At 33.0% G+C, this 23,401-nt stretch overlaps 1 protein-coding gene across 1 annotated transcript; it reads right to left on the reverse strand.

Moving 5' to 3' along the window:
- Positions 1 to 947: 947 nt before the first annotated feature.
- LOC110111714 (wound-induced basic protein) lies at positions 948 to 21,144 on the reverse strand. The gene is made up of 2 exons (XM_020843707.2): positions 20,970 to 21,144; positions 948 to 1,234 (listed from the first exon to the last, which is right to left on the reverse strand). The coding sequence occupies exons 1-2, from the start codon at positions 21,038 to 21,040 to the stop codon at positions 1,162 to 1,164; spliced, it is 144 nt and encodes a 47-aa protein (XP_020699366.1). The 5' UTR covers positions 21,041 to 21,144; the 3' UTR covers positions 948 to 1,161.
- Between the last annotated feature and the right edge of the window lie 2,257 nt (positions 21,145 to 23,401).

Genomic DNA, 23,401 nt, shown 5'->3' on the forward strand with positions numbered 1-23,401 from the left:
TTTTTTAACGAGTCGAACTCGAGCTCAACGAGATTTAAACAAGCTTAACTTAATTACACAAATATTCTACTCATTTACTCGTGATTGAAAATAAAATAAAGTTTCATTATTAATAAAATATTTTCTCTTTCTAGTTTTATGTTTAAAGAATAATCAAGAAAAATAATTTCATTTTCAAAATATATATAATATTCATTTCTCATATTAAGAAATCATGAAATCACTTTATTTAAATTTTCATGCTCCTTTTAGAATGACAAATAATTCTTCCAAAGTTCCTTAAAACTTTTTTTTTTTAATTACCAAGAACATTATTTAATTCTTCATAAAAATATCACATGGCACATGCCAATTTCTAGTTGGATTCTTCTTTCTCCAGCCAAGAACATTTTTGCCTCCTCCCTATCACTAGAGTTTGAATAAATGTTGCATTATTTTCAAAATTACCCTTCTATGTGCTCACAAAACTTTATGAAATATTCCTTCTCCCTACCATAATACTCTCTCTCTCTCTCTATACCATCTTCACATTCAAATTAATCTATATACTAAAAAGATGCTTTATAAATCAGTAAAAAAATTGTCCCAAACAAAACTTAAAACAGCACAATTTTTCCCAAATGAAATGCAATTATGTTTGGAACCATGACATTTTTCTACTTGTGTGAAAGCTTAGTAAATATATAAACAAATTACAGTTAAATAGTATAATTGCAAATTTTTAATTGCTTAAACGCAAAGCTTAAGGCTTTGTTTGAGACAGCTTTCTTACTGCTTCTTAAAGCGGTTTTTTAGTAAACAAATTTTAATTTTTTATTAAAAATCCGCTTTAAGAAGCAGTAAGAAAGCCGTCCTAAATGAAGCCTAAAACTAACCCAATTTACACGACAAAATGCCGAAGAACCAACTCTTCCTCTCTGTAATATATATAAAGATACTGACACAACTTTTGAGCAAGACGCCATAGAACTATTGGTTAACTTAATAAAGTTGATTTTTTATGATTAATACAAGTCAGTATGGACAAGGAAATGAGAGTTACAGAACATTACAGATACATCAACAAAGGCAAAGCTGGTAAACTAAAAGGTTCATCATAGCAACAATGTTATAACAGACTAGAAAGGGAAATACTACTCTTTGTTGTTCCAAGTTATTGAGTCACTCGGTCATGACAGGCTTGTTCTCACTTGCCTTTGGCCTCTGCTCCTTTGGCTTCTGCTCTTCATTTTTCCTGTTCAAATCAACCAAAAATGACTTGGATCAAAGATCATTTACCAAACAAAAAAAGAAAAAAATCTAGTATGTTGCAGTAAATAGAGCAGAGCAAAGCTGCTTTATAGATACCATTGAGACATCAAATATTAAATTACGACATTTAACATATTGAATATTGGTTTAATCACCATAAAGACGCTACCATCTACTGAGATGGTCAGTTATATATATTCCTGGGAAACGTTAAGTTTATGAGATGTGGGCTCCCAAAATTTGGTTTTGGGGTAAATTTTCAGAATGTATCATTGGGTTTGAAATAAGACATTACCCAAAAATTTCGCCCTCATTTGCGAGGACTTTATGATATGAGTTCTGGTTTCCTATAGGCGCACTATAGTTAATTACCCCTCCCAATAACGAGAGAGAACTTTAGTTCCAGGCTAGTCATTAAATGAATACATCATGGGCGGATCCCATATAGTCTACAGTGCGCAAATGCCCACCCTAAAAAAAAAAAAAAAGTCTTTATGGAGGTTAATTTGAAATTTTGAGCCCCCTAAAAAAATTATTTTGCCCATCATTTAGGAAGAGGAAGACATATTGGTTGAAGAAATCACAAAAATGTAATGTACTTACTTTCTAGTTTGTATTATGAGTGAAACTTTATCCAATGGAAAAAGAAGTGTCTTATGATTTATAAGTTGGGTATAAAAGGAATTCTAAGAAATAAGAGAAAAAAATTTATAATATGTATACAAATAAATCCTATTTTTTGTTATACAAATAAATCTTATTTTTTGTTTGGCTGTTTTTTTAATTATTTGTTGTTGCATTGCATTGAAATCCAATTATTTTTTATTAATTTATGATTTGTGAGATTCTTAAATCCATTAAATATTATGCATACTTTCTGGTTTAATTATCTTTTTTTCCCTCAAGTTAGATAACATTAAGCTTATTTATTATTATTTTTCTCTAAGTTAGGGTCTAGCTTCATCATAACGTATATGACTACACTCCAACTTATATTATTACTAAAATCAATATTAAATTGGAAGATAAATGATAAAAATTCCTCTTATAAAATTGATAGCATCATGTTGATTAAATTATTTTAAAAAATTTATTTTATTATTATTTATTTTATTTTTGTTATTATTATTATTGTTATCTAATTAATTAAAATTTTGCCCACCCTGAAAAAAAAAGCTTGATCCGCCTCTGGAATACATCGTATCCGTATATACGTGATATCCGACATATAGTAGCAGCATTAGTTGGTATTTTAAAATTTGAAATTTCATCATCTTACACTTAAAGCGGATGGTGAGGTGAATGATGATGAGCCTGATCATGATCCTATGGTTTCATCATCCCGGGTCATCATGGTTCCTAATCTACTTAGTCAAAGTAGTCGACCCAACTTGACAAAAGGATCCTTGTCGGCAGCCATGAGTTACTTCGTCCAAAGGTACCTTGTAGACCTGGGATGAGTATTTATCTAGGAGGATAAACTTGAATCCACCTTAACTGACATAAGGTTTTGTGCACTATTGAGCATATCCTATTGATTCATATCTCAAGGATTTAATACAATTGGAGAACATACGGGCACTAAGAATGACCATAATTTAGTGGTTTCATTTGGCGGCAAACCACCTGGTTCAGACGGTTTCGATCATAATCGTTTACCTATCTTGTCATTTAGCAACAAAACTATAGGTGTGGTGCTATTTGACAGTGAAACCACCGATTAGATGACACGTGTCACATCCTGACTGACAAAAGACAGATTGAGAATGCATCCTAGTGATATTCTCGACTAGACATTAGCTCTTTGTGAGCTAAAAAAGTTTTCAGATTTATCCACCTCGGCAAACTTTTAGGGAGGGTGGATAGGTATTTAAGCTTTAAGTGCTTAATGATTAGTTTTATTTTTAAATATCTTGAGTTATGGTATTTTTGAAATTTTGAATATTTATGTACATTGGGGAGGCTTTTTAAAATGACTTCCTGCTTTTGCTTACAGGTGAATCGTAGCATTATCATTCGGCATATCCATGAGGTACTTCATTATTCTGATGTAAGCTACATTTTCTCATTCTTCGAGAGATCAGATCTACAAGTCATTTAGTCCTTGCTTAGACTGGGTAAGTACATCCAAACGACATGATGTCAATCTGTGATAGATGAGGTATCCTCATCTGATGAGACCGAAGGCTTGGCTAATGCCTTGTTAGATTGCTTTGTCTTCGACTCATCACGAGGTAGTCTCCTCAAAGCATAAATATTACATAGTACAAGGTCATCTTTGATGTCTCAACGACATTCTAGTATATGATATACACATGGTACATAGAGCTTCTTCTACGACTCAAGAATAGTGTACTCGAGGGGCCCGTTATGTGTATTTATGATGCATATGTAGGATATTGGGCTACGAGCCTTGCTCTTTGGATCTTCTCCCAAATAACACAACATATTTTCAGGAGCATTAGTATTTTTGAAGATATGATAGATTGAGACGTCTTCTCTCTCTCTCTTTTCTTCAAGTGCTCATTCTTTGATTCTACAAAATTATTCATACAGTCATTTAATTTTGCGTCACAATTGGAATCTTTCTTTGATGATGTGTCAACGAGTTTCTTTCGTACATCGAGTTGCCTTTATACCCAATATATTCGCAACATCTCAATTATCGCTGCTTGTAGGTTTCTGTAGGGGGCACTGTTGTATGCATCACAAGCCTTTTACTGCCACATACGGGTATGCTTTGTTAGGTACATATCTTCTATTGTCGTCCACGGGTAGGCTATTATAGCACAATAAATCATCCATGATTATTTGTAAGTGTCTCTACAGGTCACCTGTCACTTTCAACAGGCAAGAAGTCGCATACAACCCAAGTTCTCAAGCATTTGTTGCAAATCGACTATCCCTGCTTGCAAGAGATAAGTGCATTTGCCTGGCATTGAATGGTAGGTGATTGCAGGGATGATCTGGCATCTACTGCACATTGTTTGTCATCACCTGTAGGTGGACTACTGTAGCTTGATGGGCTTCCTACAGTTGTTTGCAATTAGCATATGCATTTGTGTCTACAGGGGATTCGATGTACTTGCGAGATATCCATTGTTATTATCCACACATAGGTCATATCAACCGTCTTTGCTTGCCTTCAAATTAGTGCATTCACCTAATTTTATGTTGGACGCCGGCTGAATTAAATTTATCGTCAACTCTCTCATGCACATTGGCTTTGTGTTCATAGGAGACTACCACATACATATGCAAGACAATTGACCTTGATTGATAGGAAATTATTACATCCACCGCTCGTCTGTTGTCATCATTTACAAGCGAGCTTTTGTCGTCAGCTTGCATATCTATTGTCACATCATATGTTCCTTATTTGCACATCTACTGCAATCTCCTTGGATATGCTTGTAGAGGAGCCAATGCACTTGCATCGTATCCACCATCATCAATCACAAGTGGGCTGGCATATTTATTGGCAGTAGTATTAGTTGCATGCAAGCTGTTGGCATTGACTGCAAGGCATCGCTACATTCAGTGCCTGTTGTCAGTTGTCATCTTTATTTGGTTTATTCTGTGCATGATAGATCTTTATTTGGTTTATTTTGTGCATGATAGACTTTTTGCTATTGCTTGTAAATGTTGTTGCTTGCAAGTACAGTGCATTCAACTGCATGGAGACTTATTGTAGGAGTTCATTACATTCATCATACATCAGTCAGCATCATTCATTATGTGCCATGTCTCTTACAGATATTGGTGATTGATGTTCACTTGTAATTGCTTAGATGCTATAAATTGATTATCATTTATTGCCTGTGTGCATCAAGGCCTTGTTCATCACAAGTCCCATGTTATTTACTCATGCAAATTTGTTTGAATGACTTGAAATGCATTTTAGGATTTGCATTTTTAAGTTATTTGTGCATTCTAGAAGTTAGTGTTTTGTTCCTTGTTTTTCAGTTGCATTGTCATGTTCCCTGCATTATATTGCAATCAGGTCCCATGTATTGTTGTTCAAGTTAGGTCATCTCATTATTCATATTCTATGCATTTAAGTCTAAATTTCGGCAACACTCCATATCCCACATTTGGGAGACATTTGGGGAGTCATAGCTTTCCTGCCACGCCAAGAAATATGTGCACGGTCGATGTCGTATGACACCGCAACCGTAATCTTCAACCTCACCACGTCAAGAAATGCGTGCACAGTTAGTGTCATATAACATCACAATCGTAATTTTCAATCTTACACCATATCAAGAAAGATGTGCATAGGCTTTCAGGGGTACATGTTTGAAAATGCATAGTTTTTTCCCTGCAATGCTAAGAAAAGCGCACACGAGGATCACCTACCTCTTCACAAGCACCGCATCGAGCTTCCTCCTACCGTGCTAAGTAAAACGTGCATAAGTGGTTGCCCATTACGCTGCAAGCGTCGAGAACAAGGTTTGGACCTTTACACCTTACGTAGGGGTCGACGACAGTGTTGTCGGTTGTGTCGGGGCAACGACAGCAATGACATCGACGTCAAAGACTGAATCAAGGTCGATGTTGGAGATCTACGAGGCTCAAGGCACATTTTTCTTCTCCTCCTTTCTCTTTTTTTATATTAATTATAATTAAATTAATTATAATTAATAACAATTAACTATAATTAATTTAAAATAAAAAATTAAGTATGATCAATGATAATCAATCATAATTAATAATTATTTATGTCATTAATTATAAATATTAATAATTAATAGGATTTGAGTAGTATTTATGCAAAAGGCTGTCGGTTTACAGGAATTATGCAGTATTTGAACAAGATTTATGCAGATTTGAGAGGATTGTTCGGATACAGGATTTATGCTGGATTTGAGTAGTATTTGTGGAATTGTTAAATATCACAGCTCGTTAAATCCTCAGTTTCCCTCTTTATGCAGTAGAAGGGCTGCTTGACAATAGGATTTATGCAGATTTAAACTAAATCCTTCCCAAACAAAGATTTATAGAACTGTTAAATCTCTCAACCAGTTAAATCCATTGTTTCCCTCTTCTATCGTAAATCCCAGGTTTACTAAATCTGAGAGTTCAGAGGATTCACGGTATTTAGCCAAAGAAGCACGCAAAAGGGAGAAACATCTTTACCTTCGCAATGAGCTAGCTCGCGTTACTAATCTGATTCGGCAAGGAAATTTTACATCAAACAGGTATACGATTTGAGCCTCTTTTTTTTTTCGTATTTTGTATACAAGTCAACATAAGAATATATGATGTCAACCTTAAATAAGGAAGCAACCAAGACAGAAAACATCTGATCATCTCAAAACTGCATTCAACTACTTGGAAATAATTATAACTCCGATGTAACATATCAACAGTAAACAGCCAGCGTGCCATTATCGAATCTTATAAAGATAATGTTTACTATTTTGAGTATAAAATGGATGGTGATTACTATTAGACATCCCAACTATTAAAGATCAGATTTAAGAATTCTCATTCTCCATGAGTTCAGGTCAAATGTTGCATCAGGTGTTAACTCATTCTACCCAAAAATTTTCACACAACAACTATCCAAGTTAGTCTATCTATTTCCCTTCCTATTCTTTCAACATTAATATTATCTAATTATTTTATAAGAGCATTTTCTATCTAGTGTTGTATAAGATTAAGCAACCTTAACTCCCTTTACTTTTCACTATCTTTTCTTTAATAGATGCTTCTCATACACTCCCTTGAGTACAACCATTTATCTATCTACCCTTCTTAGCTATGGCGCATATCTACCTTAACGCTCTCATTTTGCAATGCTAAACTTGGTTATTGATGATTTTTTTATAGCCAACACTTATTCATACAACATAACTAGCTTAATTTTAGCAATATATCCATATTTAAGTCCCCATAACATTGTCATATCTCATAATACACTTATAGCAATCCTTCATTTAACCACTTAACTCTTAAGGAAATTTCAGCCTCATCTATTTGTCCAATACCCTATGTAATAGATAAAAGAAATTAAGCCTATCTGTGCAGGTATCATTATATCCTAATTTTAAAAAGTAATATTAATATAACACCCACTAAAATTTCATAAAATATACTCTAGTCTTTCTACTAATATCAGGTTATTTATCTTCCAAATATTTTTCTCCCTTGTTTAAGTTTCTACATATTTTGACAGTTCTCTTACCAATTATAATTATAGTATTTGAAAAGGGCATAAATGAAGGTACACCACTTTGAATCTTCTTTATAAGCTTGGCCAAAATTACATACTTAAAGTTAACCATTAATGAAATTTCGATGGGGGCTCCAAAAATTCGCGCCCTGGCCTTCCCGCGCTCTTTTGCTTTTCTTTTTTTTGCTTGCGCTCGGAGGAAGTTTTAACGGATCAAGTTTAAGGGAAATTTTAGAAAGGCAGATTGGGATTGCAGATAAGACACCCAGATATTTCGCCCTCATTTTGCAAGGACTTGATGATCTGAGTTATGGTTTCCTAGAGGCGAAAGCCCCTATAGTTAATTACTCCTCCCGATCAAGAGAGAGAACTTTCGATTAAGGCTAGTCGTCAATGAATACGTCGTATCGGTAGATACGCGGTATCCGACATATAATAGCAGCATGGGCTTGGGTTTTGAAAATTCGGTATTTAAAATTTGGATATTTCACCATCTTGCGCTTAAAGCGGATGGTGGGGGAATGATGATGAACCCGATTAGGAACCCATGGTTCCATCATCCCGGGCCATCGTAGTCTCTAGTCTACTTAGTCATATGAGGTAATAGACCCAACCTGATAGAAGGATCCATGTCAATAGTCATGGGTTGCGTCGTCCAAGGATACCTTGTAGACTTGGAGTAGATATTTGTCTAAGGGAACAAATTTGAATCCATCTTAGTTAATAGAGGACTTTATGCCCTATCAATTATATCTTACTGATTCATTACACAATGATTTGATGTCATTGGGGAGCATACAGGCGCTGACCATGATCATAATATAATGATGCTATTTTACGGCGAACCACCCGATTCAGAGGGTCCCGATCATAATCATTTACCGGCGGTGCCATTTAGCGGTAAAACCGTAGGTATTGTGCCATCTTGCGACGAAATCACTGGTTAGATGACATGTGCCACGTCCTTACTGGTAAGAGACAAATTGAGAATGAATCCTAGTATATTCACGACTAGGCATTAGTTCTTTGTGAGCCGGAGTAGTTTTAGATTTATTCACTTCGGCAAGCTGTTGCGGATGATGAATGAGTTTTTAAGCTTTAAGTGATTTGATTGTTAGTTTCAATTTTAAATATCTTAGATTTCGGGTATTTTTGGATTTATGGCATTTAGAGGTATTTTAAAGGACTAAAATTAACTCCTCCAATTGAGATTTGTATTCAACACGACCATCATCGGGGTATATGGGGTCATTTGAAAATATTTGTATTTTGTGAAAGTTTAAAGGTATTTGAAAATATATAATCCCCTCCGGTTGAGATTTACATTCAACACGGTCATCATCGAGGAATTTATGGGTTGTTATATTTTGTTGATTGAACCATGTCAACTCTATCTACTTGTCGACAGATGATCAGGTTTGAATCTAAATTCATTTCTTAACATGTGCGGCATTCTCAGGCGTCACGTGTGTACCTACAACACGCATGTCAGGGCCTATGTAGGTATATGCCGTTGGACGCATTTCACATGATGCATTCGCATGTATGCATGATATGATTTTTGCAATACAATTGTAGTGTCAAATGACACTCTAGAGTAAAACCCTCTGCTTATGCAGGAGGATGATTTTAAAGTACAGCTATAGTGTCAAATGACATACTAGAATGAAACCCTCTGCTTATGCAAGAGGTTCTTTTAACATACAACAGTGATGTCATATGGCATGCTTGTGTAATGCATGCTATAAATTATGACACATACATATGCAACAATTTATCATGCAAGTGCAATGCATATATGAGGGGGCATTCTAAAATGTTTACATGTGGTGCAGAGGGGTGTCTGGCTGCATTGATGACTATCGCTGCTAAATGCACGGGGTTTTATTTAGGGCTTTGTTGACGTCTTATGTATGCTTGTACGGGTGTTGCAGATCTGGTGGCATGGTGTTGTACTTTAACGGCCCGTAATTTTTACTATTGATTCCCCACTTTTGCTTACAAGTGGATCGTAGTGTTGTCAGTTGTCACCCAACTGCTACGAAGTACTTTGTTATTTTAATACATACTCCCTTTTCTCATTCATTGGAGATTGGATATATGAATCAATCGATCCTTGTTTCGATTGAGTAAACACATCTAAATAACATGAGGTCGTTTTGTGATAGATGAGATAACATAAGCTGATGAGACCGGAGGCTCGATTGATATGTCGTTATATTGTTTTGTCTTTGACTCGTCACAAGGGTGGGACATTGAATTGAGGGGCTAATAACGCAGCACATTCTTGGGAGCCTTGGTATTTTTAAAGAGTTGATAGAATAAGATATTTTCTCTCTTATTTTTTTTTCTTTAAGTGCTCAGTCTTTGACTCTACATAATCATTAATAAAATCATTCGACATCACATCAACAATGTTGTAATTGAGGCCTCCCACTGACAGCGGTCGACAAGTTTCTTACAACACATCACAGATATTTGCAATTATCAGAAGTCTTTGGTATCTCTATAAAGGTGAGAAGATGAAATATTTTTTTAACTGATCATTCTTTGACTCTACAGAATCATTTATAAAATCATTTAACTTCTTGTCATTATTGGAATCTCCCTTTGACGACGTATCAACGGACTTCCTTCGTACATCGGGTCACCTTCATATCTGACGTACTCGCAACATCTCAATCATCGTAGTTGTAGGTATTGTACGTGTTATGTTCACAGGAGATTCTCCATACAACATCTCAATCATCGCTGCTGTAGGTGTTGTACGTATTTGTGTCCATAGGGGATTCATTGTACTTGCAATATTCCCACATTTGTTATCCACAAATAAGTTGTTGCATCATTCCCACCTTCAACATTCATAGGTGGTATTCGTGTACTTGCTTGCAGCTACAATAGTTGCATGCGGGTCATTGATATTGACCATGAGGTATTATTGTATTTGGTGCCTGTTGTCTTGATATAATATGTTGTATGCATGATAGGTTTCCATTGTAATTTCAGGTGTCTTTGTTTTAATCTACAGGCTGCATATTGCTTGCATAATAAGTCAACTTTCATCAATTGTCAGTGTTGTCATCTCAATCTACAAGCGTTGTTGCTTGTGTTGGGAATTTCATTAATATATGTGGAACAAGTCCATGCATTCTGCAACTGTCTGTTGTTGGTTGCAAGTACAGTGCATTTGACCTCGTAGGGACTATTATAGGAATCGACTACATCTATTATGTATCAACTAGCATCGTTCATTATGTGTTATGTATTCAGGCATTGATGGTTGATATTTGTTTTGTAATTTTTGTGGATTGATTAACATTCATAATCTATATGCATCAAAGTATTGTACATCACGTCCCCTACTATTGATTTGATGTTTGTTGATATTTATTTGAATAATCAAAATTATTATTTGACATTTGTATTTTGATTATTATTGTGCATTTTTGCATTTTAAGGTTATGTTCCTTGTTGTTCAGTTCAGGTCCCCTATTTGTTTGGTTCAGGTTCAGGTTCAGTTCCATGCATAGTTATTCAAGTTCTGCGCATTTCTTTTCAAGTACAGGTCCTTTGTATTGCTGCTCAAGTTAGGCCTTCTTGTTGTTTAAGCTTTGTGCGCTTTAGTCTAAATTTCAGCAGCATCCCAACATATCCCCCATTTGGGGGAAATTTAGAGAGTATGGGCGACCATGCTAAGAAAAACATGTATGGTAGATGTTCATAGACACCGTGACCGTAGTCTTCAATCTCACCATGCTAAGAAAAGAGTGTATGGGTCTTCAGAGGTATCTGCTTTCTGTTGTACAATTCAAATTCCTTATTGTTCGATTTCTATGCATTTCACTTTGAAATTCGGCAACATCCCAACATATCCCCTATTTGGGGGAAATGTAGGGAACTAGACTTCCCACCACTCTAAGAAAAACGTGTATGATAGGTGTTTATAGATACTATGACCATGATCTTCAATGATTCAATCCCACCACACTAAAAAAAGCATGTATGGGTCTTCAGGATACCTGTTTAAAAATGCACAGTAATTTCCCCGAAGGCATTGTGGCGCGTACGGGTATTTAAAGTTGTTCTCGCCACGCTAAAAAAAATGTGTACATAGCCTACCTACCTCATCGCAGGTTTCCTCCTCCCACGCTAAGAAAAACGTGTATAGATGGCTGACCGGCGTGTCACGCACACCGAGGACAGGATTTCAAGTTCATAAGGTTATACCTTGGCACCCATTTTGACACATCTATATAAGTCAAGTTGGATTTTAGTGGACAAATTAGCCAACCCATTAGGCCAATTTGAACCTAAGGCTTTCCCAATAATCAATTAGATTTAATTGAGATTTTAATGTGATATAGATATTTTTGGAGCCAAAACTTCCATTTTGATTTTGGCTTCGTGGCTTCAAGTGTATCTTTTTTTTTTAATGAAATAAGGCAGTTATCATTTTGTTAACAATTTAGCTGACCTTCTCTCTTAAACACCTACTCTAAATCACTTTAAGTCTTTAACATCTCCCTCGAGACCCTAAGCTTCCTCCAAGATCAACCAATACCCAACCAAAGCCGCAAAACCCCTCCAAAACCTCATTTATAGCTCTCAGCCAAACAAGATAAAACTAGGACCTAGTCTTATTCCCTACCCCCTCAACACCCACCTAAACACCACAAAATATAATCATATACTCCATATCATAAGTACACATTCTAAACTAAGCTTCCAAAAGAATTTATAGTTATTTACCTCACCTAAAATCCATTATCTAAAGTCTAAAATAATCTTCCAAATTAATTCAATCTAGGCTAATCTTGATATTACTTCCACAGCACCCCAACAAACTCCTCACCATTACACCATAAACTCAAAAACTTTCTTTATTATTAAACTACAAATCCATAAATTTGTTTAGCCATTAATCTCATCAAAAGAATATCCACCACCATCACAAGGGCTTGAGCCACCTCCTCTTGAGCTTGCGTTGACTAAAGTAATCAATTTTTTGAGCTCCAACCTAAGTCAAGCCAGCTTATATTCTTAGGAACTGAAGAAGAAAATATCCTAGGAGCCGTTAAAGTAAAAACATAAGAGGAATATTAAATCAATAGGGAGAGAGAGGAAATAAGGATTTTAGCCTTATTCTTTAATTTTTAATTAAAACCTTCAAAGTTTTGTTTTGATATATAAACGTTGATTTTCTTAAATTAAAAAAAGCTAAAAAAAGAGAGGATGGATCAAGCCTAAAACTTGTTATTATAAATATATTCCAATTGTAATTAATTAGCAGCTTAAAATTAAATTAGCTCCTAAGAATAAGAAATTGATGACGCAAGTGCAGTTAATTAGTGAAAATTAACCGTTTCAAAAGTTACCAATTATATTCAAATTCATGTAATTATAATTGAGGACCTACATCACAAAAAATAAACTACTAGTCACAATAAATTCTAGCTAATTAATAGTTAATGACATTAAATACCTACTAATTAAATTTAAAACAGGAAGTAGAATATTACCGTAGAAAAAAAAAATTGTGTTAGCTTACACAACTTGGCATAAGTCACAAAAATTTCAATTGATTGCAATGAAAGCATAAGTCACAAAAAACTTCAACGTTAGCGGTTATTGAAGGAATACATTTGATAAAGGCATGACTTAATAATTTTTCTATGCTATCAAGGAGGGTATTTTGACATACAAAAATTTATAAAGATGGCCAACAATTTCAACTACAAACACAAAAACATTTTAGAAACTTCTAATCAATAATATGATGATTCATAAACCAAGACATCAAAAATAGAAATTCCTCCAAAAATAAAAAATGATGAAATCATGTGTTTAAAAAAAATTTAGGTGACACATGCATATATAGATAATCATTCGCTGAAAAAAATAGACAAATATGACATGAATAAAGAGGATAAACTTCGCAAAAAATGATCACAACTGCCCATGAATAGATCCAAAATATCAGGTGAATTTTCGAGGAAAATCTTTTGATCAGTATCTCCATAATTAGCTGTCACATCATCTTTCTATTCTTACATTTTTTGGCCAAACTGTGAGGATAATTATCTTCCTATGGGAAGAAAATCAAAACCTCAAAAATCAAAATGGGACAAAAAAATCTAACATTTAAATCTGAACCCATCAATATTGACAATCGACAGCTTTTAAGGGAAGACCGAAGCGGTTGCAAACATTAACCTCCGCCAATAATAAAACTTCTGTCAGATACTCTTTTAGACATTTACAAAGAAAAATCAAAGCTTACAAGGTAGAAACATGCTTCTTCCTAACATCAACAAGGGTTTTATAGATTCAAGTGAAGAGCTGACGAAGTGAAATATATATATATATATATATATATATATATATATATATATCATTTTAGAAATTCTTGGGATAAGCATTATTGTTCTCCTTTTTTTGAAAAGGAGAGAAAATAAAAGAAATAAAAAAAAATCAAATCAAATCAAATAGGCGCACATGCCCAAAGGCAAACGCTAAACCACACGTGAGAAGGCACGATGGATTTAAGCACTACGTGAGCCAACATCAAAAGCATTGATGGCGCTGGAAGTGAAATACGGTAGGTCAATCAAGCAGGCAATTTAGCTGCCAAGTTCGTTCGGGCCTAATTTTGAACCCAGATAAGTCTTTTCCATCATTGAGGTTATCAAAATCTTTTTTTCATTGTTCTAAACTCAATTTTTATAATTTTGGAGCATAATCAAACCTTTAAAACAAATTTCAGCTAATTCTAAATTTTAAAGTCAAAATTTTCAAATAAAAAAAAACATCACCACTGATTGGTTATAAAGGCTCAATAATGTATCAAAATTAATTGTAAAGGCACATTAGATTCTGAAAGTATCAAAATCATATTTTAAAGTTGAAAAAGATCCCATGGACCCAAAAACCTAGAATGTGTCCCAAAATCAGGCTAGAATGTGCATTTGTAGCCAAATTGGTTGGCCACTTTTCATTGCTACCAATATTAGTGCGGCCCCACCAAGCAGATGCCTAAGCATGAATAACCATGCACCTTGTAATTTTTTGCTAGCATGATCAAAGAAAGCGTGCATTCCCATGCACATTCCATTGTGCACGTCTTTGTGAGCACACACATTTTATTTCTTTCCTTTCCCACCTTTTTTTTTTAATGGAAGAAAAATAAAATCTGCTCCAAAATAAAGGCTAGACTACATTGATAATAGTGAAAGCAACATTGTCAATTACTATCATCCCTATTGATTTTCTGTCCATCATCTTGCAAAAGTATACAATGCATATATTCAAACAAAAAGAAAAATTCAAGAAAATTATTATTTTTTACCTTAGCATTCGAATATATTTCTCTCACCCTAATGTTTCAAACAAAATTTAGATAACTTTTGTAATAATCTTTCGCCCATAGTCTTAAAATTTAGAAGTAAAAAATCATATGAACGCAAAGATCAATGGCCATTCTTTCAAATGTCAATAAAAAACACCAAAAAATCAATTATTTAATGCCCAATGAAATTTTCTAAGGTAATAACATAGTGACAGAATTATCAATCAATTACCACTACATAATTTTAAAAAATATATAGATTTTATTAAAAATTCTGGAAGAATCTGCACATAAAGGCAGGCCTGAAAATTTCAATTGATTCCAAGCAAAGCATAAGTTGCAAAAAAATTCAAAGTCGGTGGTTATTGAAGAAATAGAATTGATAAAGACACAACTTATAATTTTTCTAGGCTATCAACAAGGATATTTTGACATAAATTTTTTTATAAAGATGGCCAACAACTTCAACAACAACCACAAAAAGATTTTAGAAATTTCTAATCAATAACATCATGATTCATACACCAAGACATCCAAAAATAGAAATTCATCCAAAAATAAAAAATGATGAAATCATGTGTCAAAATTTTTTTTGTGTGATAGATGCATATATAGATAATCATTTGTTGAAAAAACTAACTAATATGACATGAATAAAGAGGAAAAACTCAGCAAAAAATCATCATAACTGCCCATAAATAGATCCAAAATATCAAGTGAATTTTGTGAATATTGTAGGAAAATCTTTTGGTCAGCATCTCCGCCTCACTTTATCGATAATTAACATTCCTATTATCTTCTATTCTTCCATTTTTATGACAAACTGTGATAATTCTCTTCCTATGGGAAGAAAATCAAAATCTCAAAATGGGGGGAAAAATCTAATATTTAAATTTAATCCTTCCAATATTGACAATCGACATTTTTTAAAGGGGAGACTGAAGCCTCTCCATAAGGGTTGCAAACCTTTACCTCCACCAATAATAAAACTTCTATCAGATAGTCTTTTAGATTTTTACAAAGAAAAATCAAAGATTACAAGGGAGAAACATGCTTCTTCCTAACATCAATAATGGTTTTTTATAGATTAGTGAAGAGCTAAGGAAGTGAAAGCAAATATGTATGTATGTATGTATGAAAAATAAAAAAATAATAATAATAGATTTTCTCTTCTTCACCTCCTCACACGTATTTATAAATACCCAAATTGGTGTTAGGGGAAAGGCATGATTTTCCTATCATGAACTCTAATTTTTCTATGCAAAGGAAGAAAAAATTGGCTAGTAGGATTTTAATTATTAAAGGCAATTAGGATTTGTAACCCCTAAAGCGAAGCTACGATTTTTTTAAAAAAAATGTATCAACTGTCATTATTGAATAGATCGGATTTAGATATGAGATTTTCTACCTTCTTTTAAAACTTCAATTTCTATCATAGAAAGAAAATTGTCCTCAATATTTGGCAAAAAAGGATAGGATTGAGGATAGCATATTAGCTAATTATTAAAAAAGCGATGCTGAGATGCTAATAAAAAAAAATGCTCGACAAAAAATGCAAAAAATTTGCTCGGCATCTAGGCTCTATTTATTAGTGATTTTGACTTGCTGAGTTTTCTTCTTTATTCATGAAATATTTATCAAAATTTTTCATGAATGATCATATGTATATACATGCTTCACCCAAAATTTTTGAGACGTAATTCTATTATTTTGAATTTTGGAGAAACATCTATTTTCAGATGTCTTGGTAAATGAGTCGTCATGTTGTATTCAATAATTTCTACAACCAAAATAGTTATAAAAAAATTTCAAATTTTATGTGGTTGTAAAAGTCATTTTCATAAATTTTTTCATGTCAAAATACTTTCATTGATAGGCTACAAAAATTATAAAGTGTCACTTCATCAAATCTATCCCTTCAATAACCACATTCTTTAAATTTTTTTCATTGGAATCAATTTTATTTTCCAAAGAGAATCCTTTGAGTGTACAGATTTAATTTTTTTTCAAAATTTTAAATAAAGCATATTTTTCTAAGAAAATCTAGTGGTGGCTGATTGATAATTCCAACACGATTTTATTGTCAAATAGAAATTTACTAAGGTATTAAACAAGTAAAATTTTTGATATTTTGAATGTTGTTGGAAGGAAAACTCATTGATCCCTGAATTCATATGATTATTTTATTTCAAATTTTTTAGATTGTGGGTAAAAGACTATCAAAAAAACTGCCAAGGAAAAAAGAATATACATCAGAATACTAAAGTCAGAAATTTTATTTCTCAAATTTTTCTTTTTGTTTGAAAATATACTCATAATATATTTTTAAAAGATGATGGCCAAACAAAACTAAGTAGTATGATAATGATTGATAAAATTGCGCCTACTATTATCAATAATGGTCTTGTGATAATTTATAAAAAGGTTCATTGCCAAATGACATGGTTGTTCTCACCCCCTAGAAAGTATGACCAAGCACGCTTTCCTCCAGTGTATATCACTATTTATAAAATGGCTGTATGTGTGAAGTTGAGATTCCCTCTCGTCTCTAAACTAATTGAGATCATTACTGCATGCAACATTACTGTCTCACAATTTTCGTGTAGAGATATGATAATCATTTAAGGCTTAATTTTTTTCTTCAATGAACGTGGAGCAAAATTAAATATTTGATATTTATCTAAAATGTGCACATTTATATGTGATACTCCAAGGCATGTTTCATGCAGTAGCAAAAAGTGATAGGATTATAAAAATGATAACTTTCTATGAATTAGTCCAATTGATTTTTTTTGAAGAAAAATTTGAGGTTTGCCCCAAAAAAAGAAAACTAGAAAAGACTGAAGAAGCTACCGAATCCAACTCACATCATTAGAGGAGGAAATATTTAAAGTCTTTAATATCCAAAATGTAGAGTATTCAGTATAAGTTGCAATATATTCATCAATCTAATATGAAGGATATATTATTCAAGTCTGATCTTTCCATTTGGGCAAGAAGATCACATCTCTTTGAAGAAATCTAGCAAAGATCAGGGCGATTCTTAGTGCCCTCAAATTTTATCTAAAAGTCCTTCAAAAAGTTGTAATAATAAGTCTTCACCTTTAAAGAACAAAAAAGTGAATGGTTGAGTAACTGAAAGCAGCAATCGTTGAGGGAAAGCAACTGTCCCCTAATAATTTATGATGATATTATCAACTTGAACCTTGATAAGAGGTTCAACTTTCAAAGTTACACATCCTAAATGGGGCGCTAAAACATATATGTATTGGCATTGAGCAAATAAGTTGGTAGGCTATCTCCACTCTCTTTCTTTTAACAAAATATTCAATTTGCACTTTAGTTTAACATATGTGTATGTTTATAATAAATGATTTAAAAGATGAAGTTTGAGGCCCAAGCACTCAGCTTGATGAATGAAACATGGAGTTTATAAAGATTAAACACTTACAAGGAGAGTATGAACAAATGGTTGATTGCTAAGGCCAATGAATAAATGACCCTAAAGGACAAATTAGTGGGGCCTCAAGCTGAATTGACAACTATATCAACTTCCCTTTCTTTATAACATCAAGAGATTGATCATTCTCATGATAAGTTGGTTGAGATATAGGCAAAAATCAACTAGAGAGAAAAGGACTTCAATGCACTTACGGCAGAGAAGAAAACTATTTAAATGAAAAAGAAATTTGCAAAATTGCTGCTAAAAAAAGAAACTATTAAATCAGAAGCTGATGTTGAGATAACAAATATCCTTAGACTTTAAAGAACTCTATGGCCTCTAGTAGTGTGATCAGGATTGTATTCGAGACTCTCTTGATAAAATATTTGAAATTACGATGAAGGACTTGAAGCGTCAATGTTTAGAGAGAGATTATATCTAAGGGTTTTTAAAATAAGTTAATTTGGTGCAAAGCAATTGTTGAGGGGCTACCTCCCAACCAGTCATCCAAAAACCCCTCATATTTTGAAGGTGATGTTGCAAGTGAGTTGAAAAGTAAACAATCTTTAATGATAAGGAGTACGTTACTTTCATATAAAAGAGTATCTCTTCTCATATGTTATTTATCTCTTAGATATATATTTATTTTTTATTTTCATGTCTTCATGTGTTACTATATAGACATTATTGTTTTCTGCACACCAAATCATCAGGAGTGAGGGTATGTTAATCTTTATATAAATATAGAATCTCATCAGATGCCAATATAGTTGTTGCATCTAGGTTGCCAAACAGTAATCCTCCTAAACTAACATGGAAAATAATTATGAGTTGTAACAAGGTGAGTTGTCAAAAGGTTTGAAGAATTTGTGGTTTAACTAAATTCCTCAAGTAGCCTAAAGGCTCTAGTTTATATGGAGGACAATCGCTAGAAATCCTCTAAGAAATTTATCCTATCATAGATTATTTTTCTAGGGTGTTTCCCTTAATCTTAACATGTTGAAAGAAAGAGCGAAATCCACCAATGATTATTGACCTATCCTAGGGTGTTGCTCATTGAAATTTAACTTGTAGTAGAAGAGATCAAATTAAACTCACCTTAAAATCGATCACTTTTTAATTGAGATGCGACAAAGTTCACATATCAAATCATGTTCAAAGATTGGTCTTTCTTTAAACTATTAGTTCATTTTCGAAGTCATTATTATGACCATGCCTAGCAAAGAAAAAATTTTATGACACAAAAAAAATTTGAGAAAAAGGAACTAGACTTTATTATTTTGATAAAAAATGATATTATATTAAGATTATAGGGAAATTTATTCCAAAAAAAAAAAAAAGAAATCTACATGTGCGTGCCAAGAGTCACTGATAATACTTACAAATATTTCTTATATTCTAAAATTAGGTAGCATTTTTTCTTTAAATTTGAATGTTCATGGCTTGACCATAGCTGCAACCACATAGGGGCTCACTAAGAGGGATAAAAGTTTATTGCATTGAAGTCCCTTTCCTGGAGCTTTGAGACTGCGCAAATCCAAGTCTCCAATAGCGATAGGTTAGGGCTTCACCCCCTAGTTGAACAGGCGAGCTACCCTTTAGTGGTAGGGGCAATCTTAAATAGGGCCGCATCACATCAATGTGGGTGAAGGTCTAAGTTATATCGATGTTTGCCTTCATTATTTCTAAGATCGAAGATCTGAACACTTAGGCTTGGGACTCTAATGCCAATCATAATAATAGTTTATATTGAAGCTTAGGTCACTTGATAGAGTTCATGAGGTAGTGTAGTTGACCTAAAGAACATTGAGGAGCTCTCCAACTCATCGCCTCCTACCTTTCTAAAACACATTTATAATCATTTTTAGCATATTTTGATTAATAGCCTTGATACATCCATTCACCTAAGGATGAGCTACAAGTGCATGAAGTAGTTACATATGGAAATTTTTTACAAGGATATAAAAACCTTCTAAGGGAAATGTGACCTAATATCAACAATGATCTTTGTAGGGAGGCCAAAGAGACAAATTATATTGTTCTAAATGCTTCCATAATACTAACATACATTTTGGCCACTACCCATCTAATAAAGTAGTCAACAACTATAATGATAAACTTTTACAATCTGATGTCTATGAGAAAATGTCCCATAATATTGTTCTCCCACTATAGCATGCAAGATTCAGAGATCCTCTAGTCATCCAATTAATGTCCAAAAAATTCCAACCACATTTCAAGCGCTTGATTTGGGTTCATTGGACAACTATAAATTTGCTCAAATCAAAATTTGAATGATCATGAATTTAATTACAGAACATTAGAGCTCAAATATTACATCAAAATGTGTGCTTGATCGGATAAACCTTTTGGTGTCATATCAACTAGCAGCTTGATGTTCTAAAAACATAAATCAAGCTCGATTCTTGGATAACACTAATAGGGTTTAATAATGGGCATAATTCAGAGACAAAACCAAAATATTTTTGTGGTAAAGAACAAGTAATGATAAAATCCAAAGAAAATAGAACTTGCTCAACCTTTGGAGTTTCCTATTGAACAATGATATTTTCTGATAAAAAGTATGATTTCTTCACACACAACCATCCAGGTGTGCCAGGCATTAGCACAAAAAGTAAAGAGCTTTTCAAACTTCTCAACAAAATAGCAAAAGAAATATTGGAAACAAAATAAAGTAAAGCAATCCCTAGTAAGAAATAGCACTAGAACGGAAGGAAAAGAAAGGATGGTACCGCTTATCCGAAGATCCGCCCTTCTGGCTGAGGAAGGAGCGGAAGAGGGGAGAGTTCACGTCGTAGATCATTGCTAGGGTTGTGCTGTGCGATGAAGGCGATGAATAGAGCGTCTCAGCTTCCCGAGCCCTTTATTTATTTATCCGCACCCGAAGTATGCGTGCAGTAAGGCGGCAAATCTCAAGGGTTTTTGACCTAATTTAACGCAGTATTCGGACCGGAAATTTGACTGGACTCATAATACAAATAAATTAAAAAAATAACTCAGCTCTTTTTTATATCCTTAATTTTTCTTATTAAATGTATCCTTTATGTTAAAAATGCTTGATCTATATTATGAGAAAGGCTATTAAAAAAAATTTCTATGAATTCTCTATTATCAAAATTAGATATTCAATTCGTCTCCTGCCATTCATTTAACCACCTTTCAGGTCATAAACGAGTCGAATTAAGCTTGAGTTATTCTTGATTTGAGCTTGAGCTTGATTAATTAATTGAGCCCAAGCTCGAGCTCAAGCTTTATTTTATGAGTTCGAGTTGGCTCACAAGCTGATTCATTTATTATGAAAAAGTGAAAATGGTTATGATTCAAACGATTATTATAATAAACTGATTAAAAATAAGAAATTTAATAAATAATCACTTAATATAAGAAAATATGAATGATTATATATTTTAATCGGATTCTATATTAATATTTTGTAAGCAAATTAGCTTGTGTGTTAATGAATCGAGTTGAGGCTAGCTCAATATTGACTCGTTAGCTCATCGAGCTCGGCTCTTGAGCCATTCATCGACCAACCCAGAGTCGAGTCACGTGTCGACTTGACTCACTTACACCACTAATCACCCTACAAGGTTGAGAATGTCTGAGAATTAAAACTAATTTTCACATCTTCATAGGAGCCAAAAGCGCCTTTTGCAATCTATAACGCCCGTGAGCTTTAAATATGGCCTTGATGCTTCATTTCAACTTCGAAGCACTTTTTTTTTAAATCTGCTATAGGCTTCGTTTAGGACAACTTTCTTACTACTTTTTAAAGCATTTTTTAGTACAAAAACTTTTTTAAACATGAAATTTTTATACTAAAAAGTTATTTTAAAAAGCAGTAAGAAAATTATCCCAGATGAAGTCAAAATCAATAGCTTCTTCTTCCCCTGCTCCAATTATCCCTCATTCAAGAAGTTCAATCGCTCGTAAATCAACTAGCCTTTAATTGCAAAATCTCACTTTTGCTCAACTTTTCTATGTTGAAGAATCTATTTTGTAATCAATTATGATATAGAAAATAATAAATCATCTTCAAAGATAGAAATAATAGTTTATAATATATTCAAAAGTAAAATAAAATCTTTAAAAAATGTTGATGTTCTTAGCTACTTTTTCGTACATAAGGGTTTGATTTGCAATTAAATTTTTATATTAGTTTTCAATCAAATTTTGGTTTTGGTTTATAATCACATAACTTTAGATTTTTATTTTTTTTCAACTAAACATGTTTTGGTTTAGTAGCAATAGCTAAAAAAGAATATTCTAATGAAATGAAATATTGAATATCATATAAGAAAATATAAAACTAAAATACAATAAAAAAAATATCATACTCTAGAGAGGCTAAAGCTGGCGTTCCATCGAACACCACATATAAAGTTATGAGTGTGTGTTTTAGGCTTCATTTGTGACAGCTTTTTTATTGTTTTTTAAAATAATTTTTTTGCAGCAAAAAAGTATGGAATTATAAACTTTTGTATTAAAAAGCTACTTTAAAAAGGAGTAAGAAATATGTTCTAGACAAAGCCTTAAGCTTCGTTTGAGACGGCTTTCTTGATACTTCTTAAAGCAGCTTTCTATTGCAAAAATTTAAATATTTATACTAAAAAACTGCTTTAAGAAGCAACTAGAAAGCCATCAGGCTTCGTTTGGGATGGCTTTTTAACTGCTTCTTAAAGTAACTTTCTAGTATAAAAATTTTAATTTTTAAACTAAAAAATTAATTTAAGAAGCAATAGAAAAGTCATCCCAAACGAAGCCTTAATCTCAATTTTAAATTGTTAAATTTAATTCATGGGTGCTTTCAATTTAAATTCTTATTGATTTATAGCTTTAAAGGGATATGTGGTTTCATTTTTATCTAATGATTTAAAGAATACTTTAAATGTATAATATTCACCTTAAGGTGAATTTTATTATCTAAAGCATTTAAACATAGTAAGATTTACACCTCGCTTAAGGGGTGAAGACTATAAAATCCTAGAGGCAAAAAGAGTCTTTTGTGCTTTTTTTGATATTTAAATATTTAACTTAGGGGTTTGTAAAAGAAGATTTTATTATAAGCATGATGATATTTCAAATTATTCAATATATTAATCTTTGTAATTTTGTAAATTCATAATTTTTTTTTTTTGAACATTTTCTCATTTCTTTTGAATTA

This window comes from Dendrobium catenatum, unplaced genomic scaffold (genome assembly GCF_001605985.2).
Source record: "Dendrobium catenatum unplaced genomic scaffold, ASM160598v2 fragScaff_scaffold_847, whole genome shotgun sequence".
Lineage (NCBI taxonomy): Eukaryota > Viridiplantae > Streptophyta > Magnoliopsida > Asparagales > Orchidaceae > Dendrobium > Dendrobium catenatum.